Consider the following 18804-nt stretch of genomic DNA (forward strand, 5'->3'; position numbering starts at 1 on the left):
ACGCAAATGAAAAAAACGAAAGAATGATCGAAAATAGCATGAGAATAAGCTAAATTTTCAATTAGAGCCGATTATTTCGAAAAATCAGGGAGAATAGCGAGCAACTCCTCGGTCTGCAATGCAGTGAATTGGAAATAACGGAGCTGTACCTAAAAAAAGTCAAACGGCGCGAGTCGAAAAGCCATTCCTCCAAAAGAAAGTTGCAAACAAAACAAGCCCATGGCGGAAAATCGAGAGAATGTCGATGTAAATTCGTTGTTATGGAACGGTCCAGTAATTAAAGCATATTTTCCAAACACTCAATTATTCTTTTTTAAGTAAAAACTGAAAGAAAGTCATCGAATTTCTTTCCGTCCCGACCTCCGTCTCGGAAATTTGTCCAAGACGGAAATCTGTCCTGAGACGGAAGGTCTTGCACCCATGCTTTCCATCAATTGATTTGTAGACTTCCTCTGAAGAAGACGTGAAATGTGAGGGGAAGTCATCCACCGTTCTTACTAATGTCTCAACATCAGGTCAAGGCAGCTATTTTTTGGAAATCATAGCTAAGTATTCATCATTCTCACGTTTAATCCGAGTCATAGCTTGGTGTAAAAGATTCATCAACAATTGCAGATCATCTAGAGTTACTAGTGTGCTAACATCAAAAGAGCTACCAAGATTGTTATTCAAACTGTACAAGAATCACAGTTTCATTCCGAAATTCAACTCTTAAAGAAGAGACATCCTCTTCCCAACAGCAGCAAGCTTCTGCCTCTAGGTATTTTTCTGGACACTGATGGAATAATCAAAGTTGGAGGAAGATTAAAAAATTTGAGCCTGAGTCCAATTCAAAAACACCCAATCCTCCTTCCTAAGAGCCATCACCTCACTAATCTGGTCATTCAGTATTTTCATCATGTCAATTTGCACAGTGGACCTCAACTTGCCTTATCCTGTATTCGACATAAATTCTGGATTCCTTCTGGCAGAGGAGTAGTCGGAAGACTTTTATCCAAGTGCCAAACCTGCTTTTGCTTCAGAGCTAAATCGGGTGAGCAGCTCATGGCGAATTTGCCTGCAAATAGGCTCAGTGCTGGCAGAGCGTTTTTAAACGTTGGCATCAACTTTGGAGGACCATTCATCACCAAACCCAATGTTCCTCGAAGCAAAGTAAAATTAAAATCCTACCTAGCACTCTTCATTTGCATGGCAACAAAGGCTGTACACCTTGAGGTTGTTTCGAACCTCTCAGCAGATGCTTTTTTGGCAGTATTCCGGCGCTTCATATCCAGACGAGGAAACCAACCAACATGTTTTCCGACAATGCAATTAACTTCAAAGGAGCCTCTTCATATTTAAAAGAACAGTTCAAGCTAATCAAATCTGTTGAATTGCAGAACTTTGTAACTCAAGAACCCATTACATGGCACTTCATACCTCCCACGGCAGCTCACGTCAGCAGACTCTGGGAAGCTGGCATCAAGTCGACCAAGCAGCTTCTAATTAAAACAATGAAATCAGCTGTTCTGAACTTTGAAGAGCTTGTGACATTGGTAACACAGATTGAAGCATGCTTAAACTCAAATCCTCTAACTCCTCTGTTTAATGACCCTCAAGACTTGCAACCTCTTACGCCAGGACATTTCTTGATTGGTGCTCCAATGGCTTCTTTTTCAGAAGAGGTCCCTTCACAACCAGCGTGCTTAAAGAAGCGATGGAATTTAATTCAACATCTCCGAGGTCAGTTTTGGAGGAGGTGGCACCTGGAGTACCTAAATCAATTACAACAAAGAACCAAGTGGAAGAAACCAAGACGAAACCTGAGAGTCAGCGATTTGGTCCTTGTAAAGGAGGACAATCTCCCACCTCTGCAATGGAGCCTAGGCAGAGTTGTTCAAGTATTTCCAGGAGACGATGGTGCTGTTCGAGTCGTGGATGTCAAGACCCAATGAAGACAATTCAGATGCCCTATTACCAAGTGTTGCCTACTGCCAACGAAAGGCTGAACTGATAGTCCAGGCGGGGAGTATGTATGCAACTACCGTCAAGAGAGGGCGCCACAAGTAAAGATACTTTTAAAATATGTATTCTTTTTGTGTATTCTTTGACAGGAGTGTGATGAGAGTTTGTCTGGAATCGAAGAAGATGGTTAATGTTTGGTGGTGTAATAAATGGAATAAATCTATAAAAAAAACCTGAAAAGGAGTCATCTATTGCGTTTAACATTCTCAGAGTGCATGTTGGTGAGTTATTAAACTTAGCTTTCCAGGAAAAAGGGTAAGCCAAACATTTTACTATTAAATGAACTTGCAATTCAAAACAATATATATCTAATATTTAGTTTGAAAATATAATAACTGGTATTTTCGATAATTATCAGAAATTTTGATATTTATCCCAACAGAGTGAAAATGTGAACACAGAAAAGACTACATCGAGAGTAATCATGAAGAATTATTCAATCCCTATATAAGAGCATGTGAATTGATTGAAGAAAATGATCTGAATGAAAAAGATAGCTTTAAGACATGGTCAAAACATTATTCTGAGTTATTAAATGATGCACATTACATGATGGAGCTCTGATTTAACTAGTGCAGTAATACTTTGCTCGGTCTGTAACTTTATCTGTAAAAATAAAATATTTACCTTCATCAAAAGCAGATTGCAAATGGTGAACCATAGTTAACTAAAACAAAACAAAGAAAAAAAAAAGATTAATGTGTTTGCTACAAAAATTGTTCATAAATACATTGAATTTACTTATTACAAGCTACGTGTTCATAAAAAACCTCCCTTACAGAAATCAGTATGATTTACAAGTCAGTAAAGAGTCGGTATTGTTAAATGTACGGAAAAGGTTTTAGGAAAAAAAGTTATTTATTGTTTAGCAGAAAGTATTCATTGAAAACGTTATTGTGTACACACACAACGTTGTGTGTATACACACAAGAGACAAAAGGGTCTATGTAGCTTTGCTAATTGAAACTGAAGTTGTAAATTCAACATATATTATACAAATGCATAATAAAATTTCAAAATCAACGTAAAAAATATTAATAACTGATTAAAATCAAGGATTTTTTTTTCAATAACTTGCTTTAAATGATTTAAATCAATGAACCTTGCATTTTCATTTCAAAAAAAAAAAAGCACCAGAATTTCTATGTTCAGTTTCTTTATACTCTCCTCTCTCTTTTTTGATTTTTTTGATTATGTATATTATAAATTCATTTAAGTCACAAAGTAAGTTACAGTGATTAACTAAGTTTTCCCATAATCAGTTTCAAGTTTAAATACATTTTTTGAAATCTATACCTAAGGATTGTAAAACTCAAACATTTTACGAACTTAAAAAAAAAAAAAAAATTGATGTGTTACATTTTTGACAACAATGACTACCAAATAATGCAATAATGAATAACAGCACTGAGAAATCTTTTCCTTTTGCAAAACTTCTATAAAATAAATAAAAATTAAAAAAATAATAATGGAATGTTTAATTGCCGAAATTCACAAAGAGAGGTGAATTCTTTTTTGTGTACTAGATATGGCTTGAATGGTGATTTGAAAATGTTAAACTTAATATAAAAAACAGCTCAATAAAAAAAAAAGTTAAGTGCTCTTTTGAAGCAACCAATCTTAATCAAAATGGGAAATACAGGGTGTCTACTCAAAAAAAAAAAAAAAATCAGCTTCCCTGACTTTTCCAGGTTTTCCATACCCCGAACAAAATTTTTCAAGGTGCTTTTTCAAAGGTTAGTTAGCTACTTTTGCTATTTTCTTAATGGTTGACAGTGCTTATGTGACATTTTATACACGTTATGTTTATATCACTGTTTAATGTAAATTTCAAACTAATACATCTATCCATCTCTAAAACAGACTTCGTTTTTTGGGAAACTTTTAAGTTTTTGTTTTTAGGAAAACTTTGAGAACTTTTAAGAAATTGCTTCTTAAATTTTTAAGCATCAAATATATCTCTTCACACAGGAAAGATAGGAGCGATTGGTTTACCAGCCAGGAATCTTATTTAAAAAACCTTGCCAAAATAACGAAACCTAACTTTGCTTCCAAAAGTTCACTGTACTTCAACATCGATTTCACTGTGTCACATGTATTTGTATTCGGTTCAACTGATTTAAGGAAAGAAATATTTTCTTTTAGTAATTTCAAGTTGCATGAATTTTTAACCAAATTTATTTTACTAAATTGCAAAAAAAAGAAAAATCTTTTGAAACCATTTTTAATTTTTTAAAAAAAAACCTAGGTTTTCTGCACACAAAAGTCAATATCCCTGACTTTTCCCGTACAAAAAATTTCCATGTGGGTAGACACCCTGGAAATAGGAATTTTTTAACACTGTATGACCAAACACTTTTTGAGTTATTTGCAGGGGCATCAAGAATTTTTTCAAGAGGTGTGTCAGGCTAAAAATAGTGATGCTTGAAAATGTAAATAGAAGCACTCAGAATTGGATTTTAATTTTGTATAGACATCTGACAGTCATACATGAAATTGATTAGATGTTGGGGGAGGAAAAAAAGAGAGAGAGAAAAAGCTTTTTACTATAGGAGTTTAATTTTGAGCTTCAAAGGAGGGGTCAAGACGTGGGTTACCCCTTTTCCCTTTGCTACTGGTTATGCAAGATATAACATGCATGCATAACATATTTACATACAGATGTAATAATTAAATTGTCAAAATGCAGTCCGAGATCGTTAAATTGGATATTTTTGTATGGTCATATAAGCATAAGGACATAAAAACAAAACTAGTTAACATTTATTCGACTGTTAAAATCGAAATTTATGTTATAACCATACTGAGAAATTTTTTAACACAATATTTCCTTTAACAGACATGTTAAGGCAGTAATGATGTATTTAATTAGATCTTACCCAACACATTAAGTAAGCTGAAAGTCAATATATACAATTATTGCACAGAACCTGTGTTAGAAAAATACATTTAATTATTCAAAACAAATATGTTTTAGTGATGATATCATTTTTTTTATACTCACACATAAATTTCTTCATATGTTCCAGTTTAATGAAAAGCAATATTTGTGTTAGTTATGATTAGTTTTATGTTTTAAGCAGTTATAAAAGCGAATTCTGAAAGGTTCCACAATGAGAAACAGAAGAATAACGTGGTCACTTTAAGGTGTCAGTAATGAAAAATTTGGCATGAAGAACTTTTATTTTTCTTGAAGGGAAAAATAAATAGGGAATTAGGGACTTCTAATTTTTGGGCTGTTATGGATTTGACATAAATCGAGTAGCTACCAGAATAATTCCTAGTTGCTTTAAAAAATTGGCCGATATTAGTAAAAATGATGTACAAGTTATATTATTGGAGGAGCATGAACACATTAGTAGTAATAATGACTACTAATTGTTGATCAAAACAAATGGATCAGTATTACTGAGAAATTTCACTTATTTCTTAAAATTTTGTGAGTATCATTGAAAAGTTAAAATCAACTTTACTAGAGATGTTGCAACAGTTATTCATAGTGCTATAGCTGAAGAAGAGTGGGATAATACAAATAATAATGAAGCAAGATATAGTCTAACTCTTTGCAGTAAGAGATTTGAAGAAAAAGTGGGGAACATGGTGGCCTGATTGGTAAGACATTGAACTTGTGACCAGAGGGTCTCGGGTTTGATCGTAGCTGGTCAAAGATCCGCCATCTTCATTAATGGTGACTGGCGGACATTTTAAATATGCTCGTGGTTGCAAGGTCCTCCAAGTGAAACAAGGAATTGCTCAGCTTCTGGTATGGATCAAAAAATCAGAGTGTCTTCAGGGTCCCATCCAACTGGTTAAACCACAAATGGTGGTAGGTACAGGGAACCCTGGAGTGAAAAGTCAAGTAAGAGATTTGCTCATATCCAACTGTTGCCCAGGTGCATAGGCATAATGCAAAGAAAAGTGTTGGTTAATAGTTCTGCATGTTGACTAGAATGTTTTCCCATTGTTCGTTAAAGTTGAATGAGAAATGGTAACTAAGAAGTTGCATACTGGACATTACAGGTCTATTTATCCCAACTTGATATCTACCATTCTTAAGCACTACGAAAAGCATACTTCTGCGGTTATTAAGAAGGTCCAAGATGAGCACTAAACTAGAATACATTCTGTAGTGAAGAAAGTCGAGTGCTTGAAATAACATTAAGCCAATCATAGAGCTTGAAATAATAACAATATGTGAACCTTTCTACAGCATTGAACTGGTATCCTAGTGGCATTAAATCTCTGAGAAAAGACCACGATCAAAAAGGTCTGCTGAAAGAAAGAATCTCACATGTGAAGATTAAAACAAAATTAATAAGCAGTAAACTTTAAACAATACTTAATAATTACATCATGGAAGTGTATAACATTGAACTCACCATACGTGATCCAATCACAGATGCTAGGTCAGGAGCTTGGTATACAACACCAGCTAATATATAATAATCTGATATAGGGGTAACTGCAAAAGAAATATATAAAAAAATATTGCCAAACAATTTTTTAACATATACTCTAACTCACATTCAGTTTGTTCTTAGCCTTTTTAATGAAAAAGTAAAATTGTATTTAGTGTTAATAAAATTAACACAAAATAAAAATAATAATAATAATAATAATAATAATAATAAATAAGAGACTGAAAACCTTTGAAATATTTCTTCACTTATATGCTGCAATAAATACAGCTGAAGTTAGTCAAACAAAAATACTCAAAGTTTGTGAACTTGACAGTAATTCTTCTTTCCAAACTCTAACAATATCACATAAAACATCTGTATATCAGCAAAGAATAAAAAGAAGCAGTAACAATCAGAGACTGTGCTAAGAAGTTAAAAAGAACAAAACTTCAATTATTAAAAGTAACTTGTAGAATAAACATTTTTTTTCCCCAGGTTAGTTTTAATTATTGAATGATCCTCGTCTCTACAGAGCGGTCCAAAAATGCGCGTACCCCTCTTTACTTTCAACATTATGTTACGATTTTGTTAAATGTTTGTTATACACAATTATCTTGCAATCTTAAAAGTCACAAACATCAGTAGCAACTGTTCATGTCAAAACACAAATGTATTCTACACCATCTTAATGCTGTGCGGCAAAACATCTCTGAAACCTCACAAACATCTACGAGAACATAATGCAGAATTCAGCTGTGTTATAATATGGATGCTGTTCTACGGATGGATATATCTCTTAATTCTTCTGGGTAACTGTGTAAAACAAACATTCAACCATTTTAACATAATGTTGTGCATTAAACGGAGGTATTCCCACTTCCGGACCACTTTATTTTCGAAATTAAACTATCATTAATTCCTCCAGAGGAAATACAAATGATTTCTTTTCTGGTGTTACAAATAACAGGGCTCCCAACACATTTTAGCCATAGGAAAGAGTAAAAGAGGATCACTTTCAATCAAAAAGGGGACTAAAGAGGACCAGTCAGGATTAAAAAGAGGACCTTGGGAAGACCATTCACAGTTAACCCCAGGGAAGTGCCAACAGGCAAATTAGCTGCCTGCTGCTAATTCTGAGAAGATAATTCATTAATTAACCATTATAATGATCTTTCACAGAGGCGCACACAAAGGAGGGCTCCGAACCCCTCCCATAAGTCTTGCCTTTTCACTCGATTATGATTCGATGTATCTTGCATGCACGATAATATCAAACAAAGGTAACAGTAATTTCAGTTCTAGTAAGTGAAAAAATAAAATCCTCATGTTGAAAGATTTTTTTAAATATTGCACACATTTCCTATAACGATTTGCCTATAAGAAGCAGAATGGTGATAATTCATGAATAGACTGTAGTACCCTTGTTTTTAGTCTTGTAATTGCTGATTAAAATGATATTGTATGAAATTGAATCCATTTTTAATTATGAGAAAAGTAAAAGTGTAAATTATTTTGCTTTCGGTTAATTCCATGCGTGACTCACGCTACAAATTGAGAATTTTAAGATACAAATCTCTCTTTATCTCAAACTTATTGAAGTATTATTTCCTATTTTTTTTCGCAGCATTGCTAATTGGCATTGAAACAAACTATTCAACCTATTATTATTCACTAAATGCTTTACATGACAGTTGGAAGTGTTAAAATACAAATGTGACTCACACTACATGCAAAAAGAAGTGATATTTTAGTGATGTTTATATCTTTGGATATCTTCCTCTTTAGCAAAATTAAAAATAAAACTTGTTCTATTTATGCATCCAGAAGGTTCAAAGATAAAGAAAATGTGCAATATTTATTAATACAATCTATTTTAAAATATTCCATATGTGACTCTCACTACATATAGATTGAGACTCACACTACAGCTTCCAATTTGGAAACACAAAACAAATCCTACACATTTATTTTTCAACATTGACATATTTTAGACAACATAAATCTCAAAGAACATGTTTTAAAGCAGAATTACAAGATTTAAATTCACCTATGGCATAATTATTTATTTATTAAGCAAATATTTTAAAATATGTCATGCATGAGCTGATTAAATGGCCCAGGAAGTTACTTTGTAGCACTATCAGAAAAAGTTATATCTACGTCAGACAACTTTAAACAAAGAGAAACATTTGGAGTCCTTATCCAATCTTAAATATTTTACGGTCACAACACCTAAGCTTGGCTTGCCAATAACTTGACCTACAAAATAATTTACTAGTCTTTTGCCAGAAAAAGGAACTAGAATCCAGTCCCCAACATTAAAATTTGAAGATTCTTCACGTATATTTTCTACTAGTGGCCCGTCCTGACCTTGTTCTTGTTTAAAAAAAGACTATTACTTATAAAATATAAATAAAAACATACTGTGCGCTGGCACAGTATCTTTAAACATAATGAAAAGTTTTAAAATCTGATTTTTAAGTAAAAACAACATAAAAGAGGGTTAATCAGACCAAAATGTTAAAAAGCAGACTAAAACGAACTTTACCCTAAAAAACGAACTTGGCCTGAAAAGCGGACCATTTTGGAGCCCTGAAATAATTTAAGATTTCAGTTAAAATGTAAGATATTTACCTTGAGTTGGAGAATGCCTATGTTGTTTCCTAATAACATACAAAATTGGTTCCTGAACATGTAACAAACAGTATTCTAACCCAACCATATTCCTAAGAGAATAAATAAGTTGGTTAATAATATAAGTTAATAAACAAGAAAATTGTAAAAATGAAAATCTTCTTAACTTAATTACCCTAAATGCTCAATACCGAGCCTTTGCATTTTCAAATTTTCATTGTTGCAAGTTCTGTCATAGAATGGATTTGTTCTTTCTGAGAAATAATCCATCACATTATTAGTATTTAACATTGGGATCCAAGAACTGTCATGCCATGAGATACTTAGAGGATTATCTAAAATACAAAAAGCAACAGTTTACAAAATTTGTTTAAGTACACTTCCAAACATTTTATGAAGCTGAATAATTTGAAAGCAGTTTCAAAACAAATTTTATGAAATTATTATTAAAGTGAGATCATAAAAAGGGTCTACCAAAAAGACTGATGAACTACAGACATAGAGGCTGTCGAGATCGAGGCAGGCCAAGGCTTTGGTGGATTGATCAAAGGAGATAAGACAGACTGGTTTGGTCGGCTATCCACAACAGGGTCAAACTTCAAATGGGCCAACTTAAAATAATTGTCACTCTTTTAGTCTAGCTTTTATTTAAAAAAACTAGTTACGTTCTTGCCCTTAAAACCCAAGTTGAAATTGTAGATGAAGTAAAAAGGGCAGAGTTCTTCAGCATTGACATTGAGCAAGGGCACACAGAGCCGTCCGAAGAGCTGATGGTGGCCAGAGCGAAAGTTTCCTGCCCCCCCCCCTATATACACAGAAAAATCAAGTTAGTTATAACATCAGTACATTATCTGCATGTACGTGTCATACTTGTGTTTTTTAAATGTTAATGAACAAAACAATCGGAGGGTTTGGAAAAAACAAATTATAATGCAAGCAATGAATATGTTTCTAATATTTGTTATGTGATAATTATACATACATACTACCCCCCTCCCAACCCCACATACCAGAAGCATTATGAAATATTTGAAATTTTGCTCCCAGATTTCAATTTCAATCCAATTGCGAAATTTCCAATTTTCCACCCCCAATAACTTAACAACATCAAAATTGCTCAGAATTGTGTTTTGAAGCTTTGATTTCGAAAAATTACTGACCCTAATATTACAAAATCTGCATGTAATCGCATTTTTAAGACTTCAGAAAAGTTTCAGAAAATATTTGGGCAAGGACTTCCATGCTGCCTTTCTTCAAAAACAAGCAATTGGTATTTTAATAAACGATACTTACAAAAAAAACTTAAGGGGAATTGCCCCTGAATATAAAACATTGCTTAAGTTTTTTGGAACATGATTGTGAAAAATTTTCCAGGGAAGAACTTCTTCCCATGAAATCTACAAAGTTTGCGTAAATTACATTTCAGAAACATCAGTTTCGAAAACTTGCAGGGGGGGAGAAGTAATTGATCCCAATCTATTTAAAAATAATAATAAATCAATTGGGACAGTCTTTGAATTCCATCCCTTACCCTAACGTCAATGAATATGGTCTACATTTGCATTTTTAAAGTTTCAACTTCTAGAAATTTTTGCTGAGATCCCTTTACCTTTTTTCCCCACAGCATTTGCAAAGAAAGACTAAAATTGTGTTTTTAAAACTAAAAATTTCAAAACTTTGACCTGACCCCCCCTTTCTTATTAGATCAAAATTTCTTTTTTTATTTAATGTGTCCCCCTAGAACTTTTGTTTCATTCAAAACAGTTATATTCTCAGAATTTGTGCCTGCTTCAATGATGCAAAGGAAACGAATATTTTGGAGAGAGAAATATTTTCGTGTACTAGGAAAAAATAGATAATCATTGCAATGATTCGCTATTTTGTGCGTCAATGACTGTGCATCTATGATTCACAAAACGATGGGCGCCCCCTCATTTCGTGGCTCTTGGGGAGATTACCCTGCTCGCTACCTCCTCCCCTCCCATTCGGACGGCCCTGAGGGCACACCCAAAATCTGGTTTTGAAGGGGGTCTTTTTTGGAAAGGAGGTGTCAAAAGAATCATTGTTGGCCATATGTTGGGTTTTGAGGTGAATTGTTTCAAAATAAGTGCTCAAAACGCAGTTTTAGGCTATGCTCAGTCAGTTTAAAGGGAGTCATGACCCCTTGAACCCTCCCTTCCAATCTGGATCCTAGTCTAATGTTAAGATCGATTCTGCACAGAAAATTTCAAACGTAGATCAGCTACCTTTACGCAACTATTCCAATATTCATGGTGAAATAAAGGTAACTCTAATAAAATGGTAATCGCCAAGAAAACAACAGGAGAAACACATCTGGGGAGAACTTGAAAAGTTTGACATTGCAGCCTCAAACATTGAAGTTGGCTACTAATTTGAGACAGCAAATATGAGAAGACAATATCGGGGATTGAAGTCCCAAATTACGAAAAGACAACCTATGTTCACTACTCGGCTAGTCATAACAGCTTCAACTGAATGCAGAAAATTGGCAAGAGATTTCTTTTGTCTTCTACTACAAGCTATCAACCCATTCGTCACAAAATCGCAAACGTGAAAGCAAGTGTAGACAGAGATAAACTAAGAATCTGAAGCTGCTCTGAAGAGCAAAATTTTGACGGTATTCCTTGCACCTTAGAATATTGCTAAAGCTTCCCAACACTACTTACATTCAATACTTACATTCAATAACTGCTGACATTAATGACTTCAACTCAGAAATTATATTCAATTCCAAAACTTTGCTCAAGAACTGGTTAAAATTTCAAAATATTCAATTTGATTTGAAATCTGTTTTAAAAGGGGAGCATAGGCAGCTCGTATAGGGGGGGGGGGGGGGGGGGCAACTTTTAAAAGTGAAAGGGTCTTGCCTCTTCACTTTTCAGAGCAAAAAATTAGTAATCGCTTGAAAAATAATTTTATATAATTTAAATTGATTTATTTCACAAAAGTTCAACTGAAAACTACAAAAAAGTGGACTTTTCTCAGAAAAATGGAAGGGGAATATCTACGGTGGCTCTCCATCCCGATTTTCGAGGCCATATTCCATATTTTTAGGAGCTCTTAGAATCAGTAATGTTAAAAACCTTTTGATGGCCACAACCCTAACCCTGCACTTCTTTTGAACCCCCCCCCCCCCCACTTTTTTGATACACCAGCCGCCTATGGGGGGGGGAGCTCTATAGCTTATGTCACCACTTGCCACAAGGCAATTGAAATTAGTACAAAAAACTTCAAAACTGGTATTTTGCTATACATTTTTTTCTGTCAAAAGATACAGAGTGGAACTAAATATAACTAATGGACTAAATATAATTAGTGGATGTTATTTTAAATATTTTCAATGCTTCTTATAACTCGGGGACAGTGCCAGAGGACTGGAATCTGGCTAACATAAAGCCACTCTTGAAGAAAGGGTCTAAAGGTAATGCGGGGAATTACTTCAGTAGTTTGTAAGATTTTTGAAACTTTGATTAAAATTAAGATTATGAATTTCTTCGAGTCTAATAATCTGTTGACTTCTTATTTGCAGTATGATTTCAGGAAAGGTAAATCGCTTGCTGCTAATTTTTTGCATTTCTATGACAAGGTTACCTTGGCTTTAGATAACAAAAAGTGCATGGATGTTGTTTATATTGATCAGTCTTGCATAATATAGACGAACACCGCCAACGGCGTTTGCAGAAAATTTTTGGCTCTGCAGAATTTTTTTTCAAACTGCTAATGTTGATTTAAAAAAAATCCCAGTTTATTTCTGTTAAAGCTTTTCTCCAAAAGCCTTTTAAAGCACATGTGTCAAAAAAAAAAAGGTTTTGGCAGTTTTCTTTTGTTGGTGAAAAATAAGCAAACTATATGTTATTGTAAAAAAAAAAAGTTAAAATGATTTAAACCATTTTTTTTTTCTTTGTCTCTTTCATATTTGAATATAAATTTAATTCTTTATTTAAGGGTGTATCAGGCGAAATAATTATTTGCAGAAAATTTTCCAGCAAGGATTTGTGTTCGCAGAAAGCTTTTCATTTTATCTCAGTCTGCTTTTGATGAGATTCGGCATGTTGCTCTTCTCAGTAAACTAGCTGATATAGGAATAGAAGGAAAAACTTTACTTGGGGTTAGAAATTCGTTAATTAGAGGAAAACAAAGACTAGTGTGAGGGGAAATCACTTTAAATGGAGTGATGTTTTAAGCGGGGATTCTCAGGGATCAGGTTTAGCCGGCCTCTTCTGTTTATTATTTTTATAAATGACATTGATGAAAATATTTCTGGTAATATAAATTGTTTTGTTGTTGATGTAAAAGTTATGGGGATTGTAGAGAATGAAGAACAAGTAAAACAGCTTCAAGAGGATTTAGATCATATTACTAAGTATGTGGATAAATGGAGTATAGCAGTTAATGTAGGGAAATGTCAAGTGCTACACTTAGGTCACGGAAAAAAACATACGAATTATTCGGTCATTAGTCAGGCAGAAAACATTATCGATCTGGGTATCTTATTAAACCAGGATTTCAAGTTTAGTCAACAGTGCAGCATTGCATGTAACAAAGAAAACAGAATGTTTGGGCTTATCAACAGATCTATTTCAAACAAATCTAAGAAGGTTCTTCTGCCTTTATATAGGAGTTTAGTATGACCTCATTTGGAGCATGCTGTTCAGTTTTGGTCTCCTTATCTCAGAAAAGATATTTCTGTATTGGAAAGAGTTCAAAGGGTTACTAGACTAGTAAGGGGACTTTCAGATTTCGACTATGATAACAGATTTAATAGGCTTAATATGTATAGCCTGGAGCAAAGGAGAGTCAGAGGGGACATAATTCAGTTGTTAAAAATTTATCAAAATGAAAGCTGTTAACAGGTAAAATTTTTGCACTGAAAGCAGGACTAGGGGTCATTGTTTTAAGCTATTCAAACCTAAGGCTAACCTGGAAATTAGGAAAAATTACTTCTTTAGTAGGGTCACAGACACTTGGAACAGCTTACCGGAAGAGACGGTAATGAGCAAGGGGTGGATAGCTTTAAGAGGGTCATTGATCTTCATTGGAGACTGACTAGGACCAGTCAAGCTGGGTCCAGAGCCTGTTGCTGGTCGTCACAATTGTATTTGTGTTTGTATAATATGTAAATGATGATTAAAGATGTACATTTTATTTATTCATTTTAAAAATGTACAGCTATCTCTCTCATTAGCCAGGGGTTGATCCAGGTTTTATTTTTTGGGTCCCCATTTTGTGAAAAGGCAAAATATTTTTGTGAAATTTCGTTATTTTTGTGAAAAAGCAAAATATTTTTGTGAATTTTCTTTGTTTTTGTAAAAAAGACCTTCTCGTGATTTTTTTCTTGGAAAAGATTATATTAAAGCATTTTTAGATGTCGTATCGTTATAGAAAAGCCCTAGACAGGTTTCAGGGGTGATTGCAAGTTCTTGAAGAATACATGAAAGCAGTCAAGAGAAAATGCGCTGGGGGAGGGGGGAAGTAAGACCCTTAACATTTTATTCGTAATTTGACACATACATTACATTTATTGCTTTTTACAAATATACATATGCAAGGCACACTTTCTTTAGGTGAAAGTCTCACAACAGATTTCCTGTTTGCCCCTCTCAAATACTTTAAGAGCAATGAAAATTGCACATGCTGCTGAACGTAATGATAACTCCTAATAAATACAATATGAACAGACTCAAAGATATCACATATTTCTTAACACAGAAGTGAAATACTCATTAAAGATTCCATGTATGTGTTTGAAAAACTTAAAAGTAATTAAAACCCAAAATAATACTGCACCAGCATTCAGCGTTTAATTTTTTGACTTTTGACGTTCTTACAGAGTAGGTATTTCGTTTAAAACTTTGCAATTTAATGATGTTAATAAATATATAAGAAATTTTATTTGTTTGCCTCTTAACAAGGTACAGTAAACATCAAAAATGCGAAAAATTCGTTTACCATGGCCGATGTAAGGAAATTAAGATCTTCAAAACAAATAAAAATATAAAAAAAGCATGTAAATATGTTTATTTTAAGTAAAGTTATTTTAGAATTGGATTTTGAAACTCAACACAAATTAATACTAAATATATATTGCGTAATCAAAGTAAAATTTAAGATTTTCCTGAAAACAAGCTACCAATCACAAGTTTCCCTCTCCCGTCCCCCTTCTGATGCTCTCAAGCAAAAACACCTCACGCAGCAAGCAAAAAGATAAGATGGGGGAAGGTGGAAGAGGCTCCCGCGTAGATGCGTACACATTTGCGGTTAAAAAATATTGTGAAAAGGTTGCCTTTTTATAAATTTTTGTGAAGGGGCTGCTTTTACGACGCGGAATATTGTGAATGGGGCCGCTTTTGCGATGGGGAATTTTGTGAATGGGGCCGCTTCTGCGGCGCGGAATTTTGTGAATGGAGCCGCTTTTGCCATGCGGAATTTTGTGAAGGGGCCGCAAAGCGGCCCCAATTTGGAGCTGGATCGACCCCTGTTAGCTGAATCAAAATACTGTTGGAGATTTTTTATAATACATCATTTCAAAGACCTAAAACAGTCGAAAAACTCCCTATAGTGTTTGGAACCAAAATTCATAAAACTACGGATCACTTGCTAAGGTACTTTTGTTGTCAATATTCTAGTTTATATCCAGCTTTGGACAGAAATTTAGTTTTTTGCCAATATGTCAAAAACGGGTTTTTGACACGACATTAAAAATCTGTGGTTAAAACCACCAACTGTTGAAAAGTTGACAACCCCGAGTTGAACAGTGAGGAATTATTGTCACTGATCTTAAGTTTTATTACAATTGCTAGTATAAGTTAAATAAATATGTCATTTTCAGGAAAAAAAATGTGTAAACTAAACTTATAAAGTGGTTGCCTTGCTTAAATCCTCTATTTTCCCGTTTAAACTACATTACAATACTTATTTTGGTTAAAAAAAAAGTATTTATGCAACTGTACATTGACTTCCCACTGTAAAAAGGGAGACCTGTCACTGACCCTGTGTTCGTGATTGAAAGTGAAGGCCATGATGAACTTTTTGAGTTTTCAAAGAGTCAGCTCTTCAAATTTAATTATTTTGTTAGCTCCAAATGAGAACTCTAGACTGCACTGAAAGATTCATCATTCCAAGAAACGTTTAGAAACCTATTTGGACACTGATAATATTGTTCATAACTTTTTTTCAGCAGATAAGTAGAATTTTGAAGAAAATCTTTAAAGTCTTGATTTATACATAAGATTTTTTTTTTTTAAGTATAAAAAAGCTCTACTTGAGCACTTTCACCCAATTAAAAGCGGAAATAAATACTCGCCTAACTTCGGGATACCGTGCGGTAATGATCCAACAAAACGATCAGGATTCATTGTGAGAGCCAAGTATTAATAAAAGATTTTTGCTGGTCTTTTCAATTTCTTCCCCGAATAACTCATTTCTGTTTCTGTAGCTACGAACGAGGTATTTAACGAACGCGAATCTTCCTGGCGAGAAAAAACTGCGCCAACAAAGAGACAGATCCTAATCGAAAGTTGAAGTCTGTTGTTGGGTAGTTTAAACCACGCCTCTGTGCAGCATGATATTCGCAACTCCAACGAACTATAGGGAGCACTGCAGTCACTGTCTAATGGTGGATAAAAACACTAAAACAAACGCACGTGGTAACGAAGAAAATGCTAAAAGTATTGTGATTTTTGTTCGTATGTATGATTTTTTCGCTTTATTCTTTTTAAATTAATTTTCAAAGTCTTGTGAATATTCTGGCCCACGTAGAAAGAAATGAGAATTCAAAAAGCATTACTAAACGTCAAAGATTAATGCAAACTACGTAGTTCGTAGTTCTAAGCAGCTATTTCCACAATTTTGAATTCGATATTTATCAATTCTTGATAAAACTAAATAATAATAGTGACCTGACAAGAATAACAATTAATGCTAGAAAATTCAATATGACATTACAAATTATTATCGAAAGAAGATGATACTTTTTTGCCTTGCTTGGCTAGCGCTTATTGTTTTGCATTTGTAGCTGAGTTATTTCTCTCGAATTCCCGAATCGGTTAATTTAAAATTTTTCTGTTTCGATTTTTCTAATTTCTGAGTTACGATTTAATTATGTCATGTTATGCAAATCATCAACAAAATTCTCACGGATATATGGTGGTAGTTTTCTTTTCAGTTGATTGACCATTATTTCTTTTTACTTATCGAATTCTGTAATCTTACTGCCATTTTATTCCACTCATGATAAAAATTAAAAATGGTTAAAAACGCGAAATCTCGCCAGGCCTACTTTGCTCGCACAATACTAAAACTATAACTCTAAACAAATTTGGCGAAACCTTTCAGCTGAGGATAAAAGGAATAAAGTAAATTGTTTCTCGGTTAAACTTTTACATTTTGTTCTACGATAATATATTCAAGAAAATATTTAGCATACTGTCCATTCCAACTAAATGCTGCTGTAAAATATGGTTAGTTTAATTAATTTAAGATGTAAAAAAAAACCATATTCTTACGAATTCATACAAAACAATAAAAAAATTTACCTTGTATAACGTAATCCAAGTTTGTTAATCCAGAATTTTTGCTTTCACCATCTCCATCAACTCATATTTTAGAAGGAAATAATGAAAACTAACATTATTGTGAGAAGCTCGAGAATACTACTAAGGAACGAATTAATTTCTGTAGCTGAAAGCAAACTAAGACACATCGATTGCGTTAATAAATACTCAGAACAAACTGCCTGTGTTTACGTCAGCAGACATACACGTGGAACGCAACGTGGCAATATTTCAGTTTTCCCGGCAGTTTTATAAATCACCGCAAGGTAGCGTATTCGATCGCTGGAGTTGCGAATTCCTGGATGCTACGCTACCTTGAGAGAAGTCGGTCTAGGAAGATTGGGCGCCGACTATTGGGTGCCGCATATTGGGCGCCGGGAACTTTGGGCGCCGAGCATTTTGGGCGCCGGGAACTTTGGGCGCCAAGCATATTGTGCCCAGTATTCCCGGGGCCTAAAATGCTCGGCGCCCAATGTTCCCGGCGGCGAATTTTGAAACGCTTTCAATCAGTGGTTGGAAGTAGCGCGCTACAAGTAGCGACGCTACTGTAGTAGCTACATTTTTTAGTAGTTTGTAGTGTAGCGCACTACTTTTTTAAAAAAGTAGAGTAGCGAGTAGTTCGCTACAAAAAAAAAAGTAGTTTGTAGCGATTTCTGGAAACTACTTTTGAATCAAGTTAAAAAAAAAACGCATTTTCAAACGAATCTGACTGGTGCAAGTCTTGAGTAAAAGTTGCACCAATCAGATTCGTAAGACTGAAAAATTCGAGCTTATAGGCGGATTTAGGACTGAGTTCCTGGGGGGGGGGGGCAGGATTTTTTTTTTGAGCAACATTTTTAATTTCCCCCCCCCCCCCCCCCCTCCCATGCTTTTGTCTGTTTTCTGCGATGCGTAAGGTCATTCTTTACTTTTTATGTGTCGTTTTCAGTACTGTGTGTAATCATGCTGTCCTTTTTAAATTGACCTTAAAAGAGAGGGGGCTGATATTAAGAGAGTAACGCAGTGCTCCCTTTTAAGTGGGATATAGAATATCTCCAGTTTTAGGGGGCCCGGGGGTTACTCCCCCGGAGGAAATTATCTAAAATGGATATAAAATTCTACATTTTGAAGTCTTATAATGGTTAATTGGAAATAATAGGCAAATAATTTTTTTTTAAACATATACGCTTTAAAAGTGCTTTATGATGCAAGTT

General features: G+C 34.2%; 1 protein-coding gene across 1 annotated transcript in view; it reads right to left on the minus strand.

The window, feature by feature from the left end:
- LOC129217202 (mediator of RNA polymerase II transcription subunit 6-like) overlaps positions 1-16505 on the minus strand; it is a 34201-nt gene extending 17696 nt beyond the window's left edge. Inside the window, exons 1-5 of the mRNA XM_054851468.1 lie at positions 16363-16505; positions 9214-9373; positions 9039-9130; positions 6384-6466; positions 2632-2671 (exon numbers count right to left, since the gene is read on the minus strand). Of these exons, the coding sequence (XP_054707443.1) occupies positions 2632-2671; positions 6384-6466; positions 9039-9130; positions 9214-9373; positions 16363-16414 (427 nt within the window). The 5' untranslated portion in view covers positions 16415-16505. The remainder of the gene's footprint in view (positions 1-2631; positions 2672-6383; positions 6467-9038; positions 9131-9213; positions 9374-16362) is intronic.
- Between the last annotated feature and the right edge of the window lie 2299 nt (positions 16506-18804).

The sequence above is a fragment of the Uloborus diversus genome, chromosome 2 (assembly GCF_026930045.1).
Source record: "Uloborus diversus isolate 005 chromosome 2, Udiv.v.3.1, whole genome shotgun sequence".
NCBI lineage: Eukaryota > Metazoa > Arthropoda > Arachnida > Araneae > Uloboridae > Uloborus > Uloborus diversus.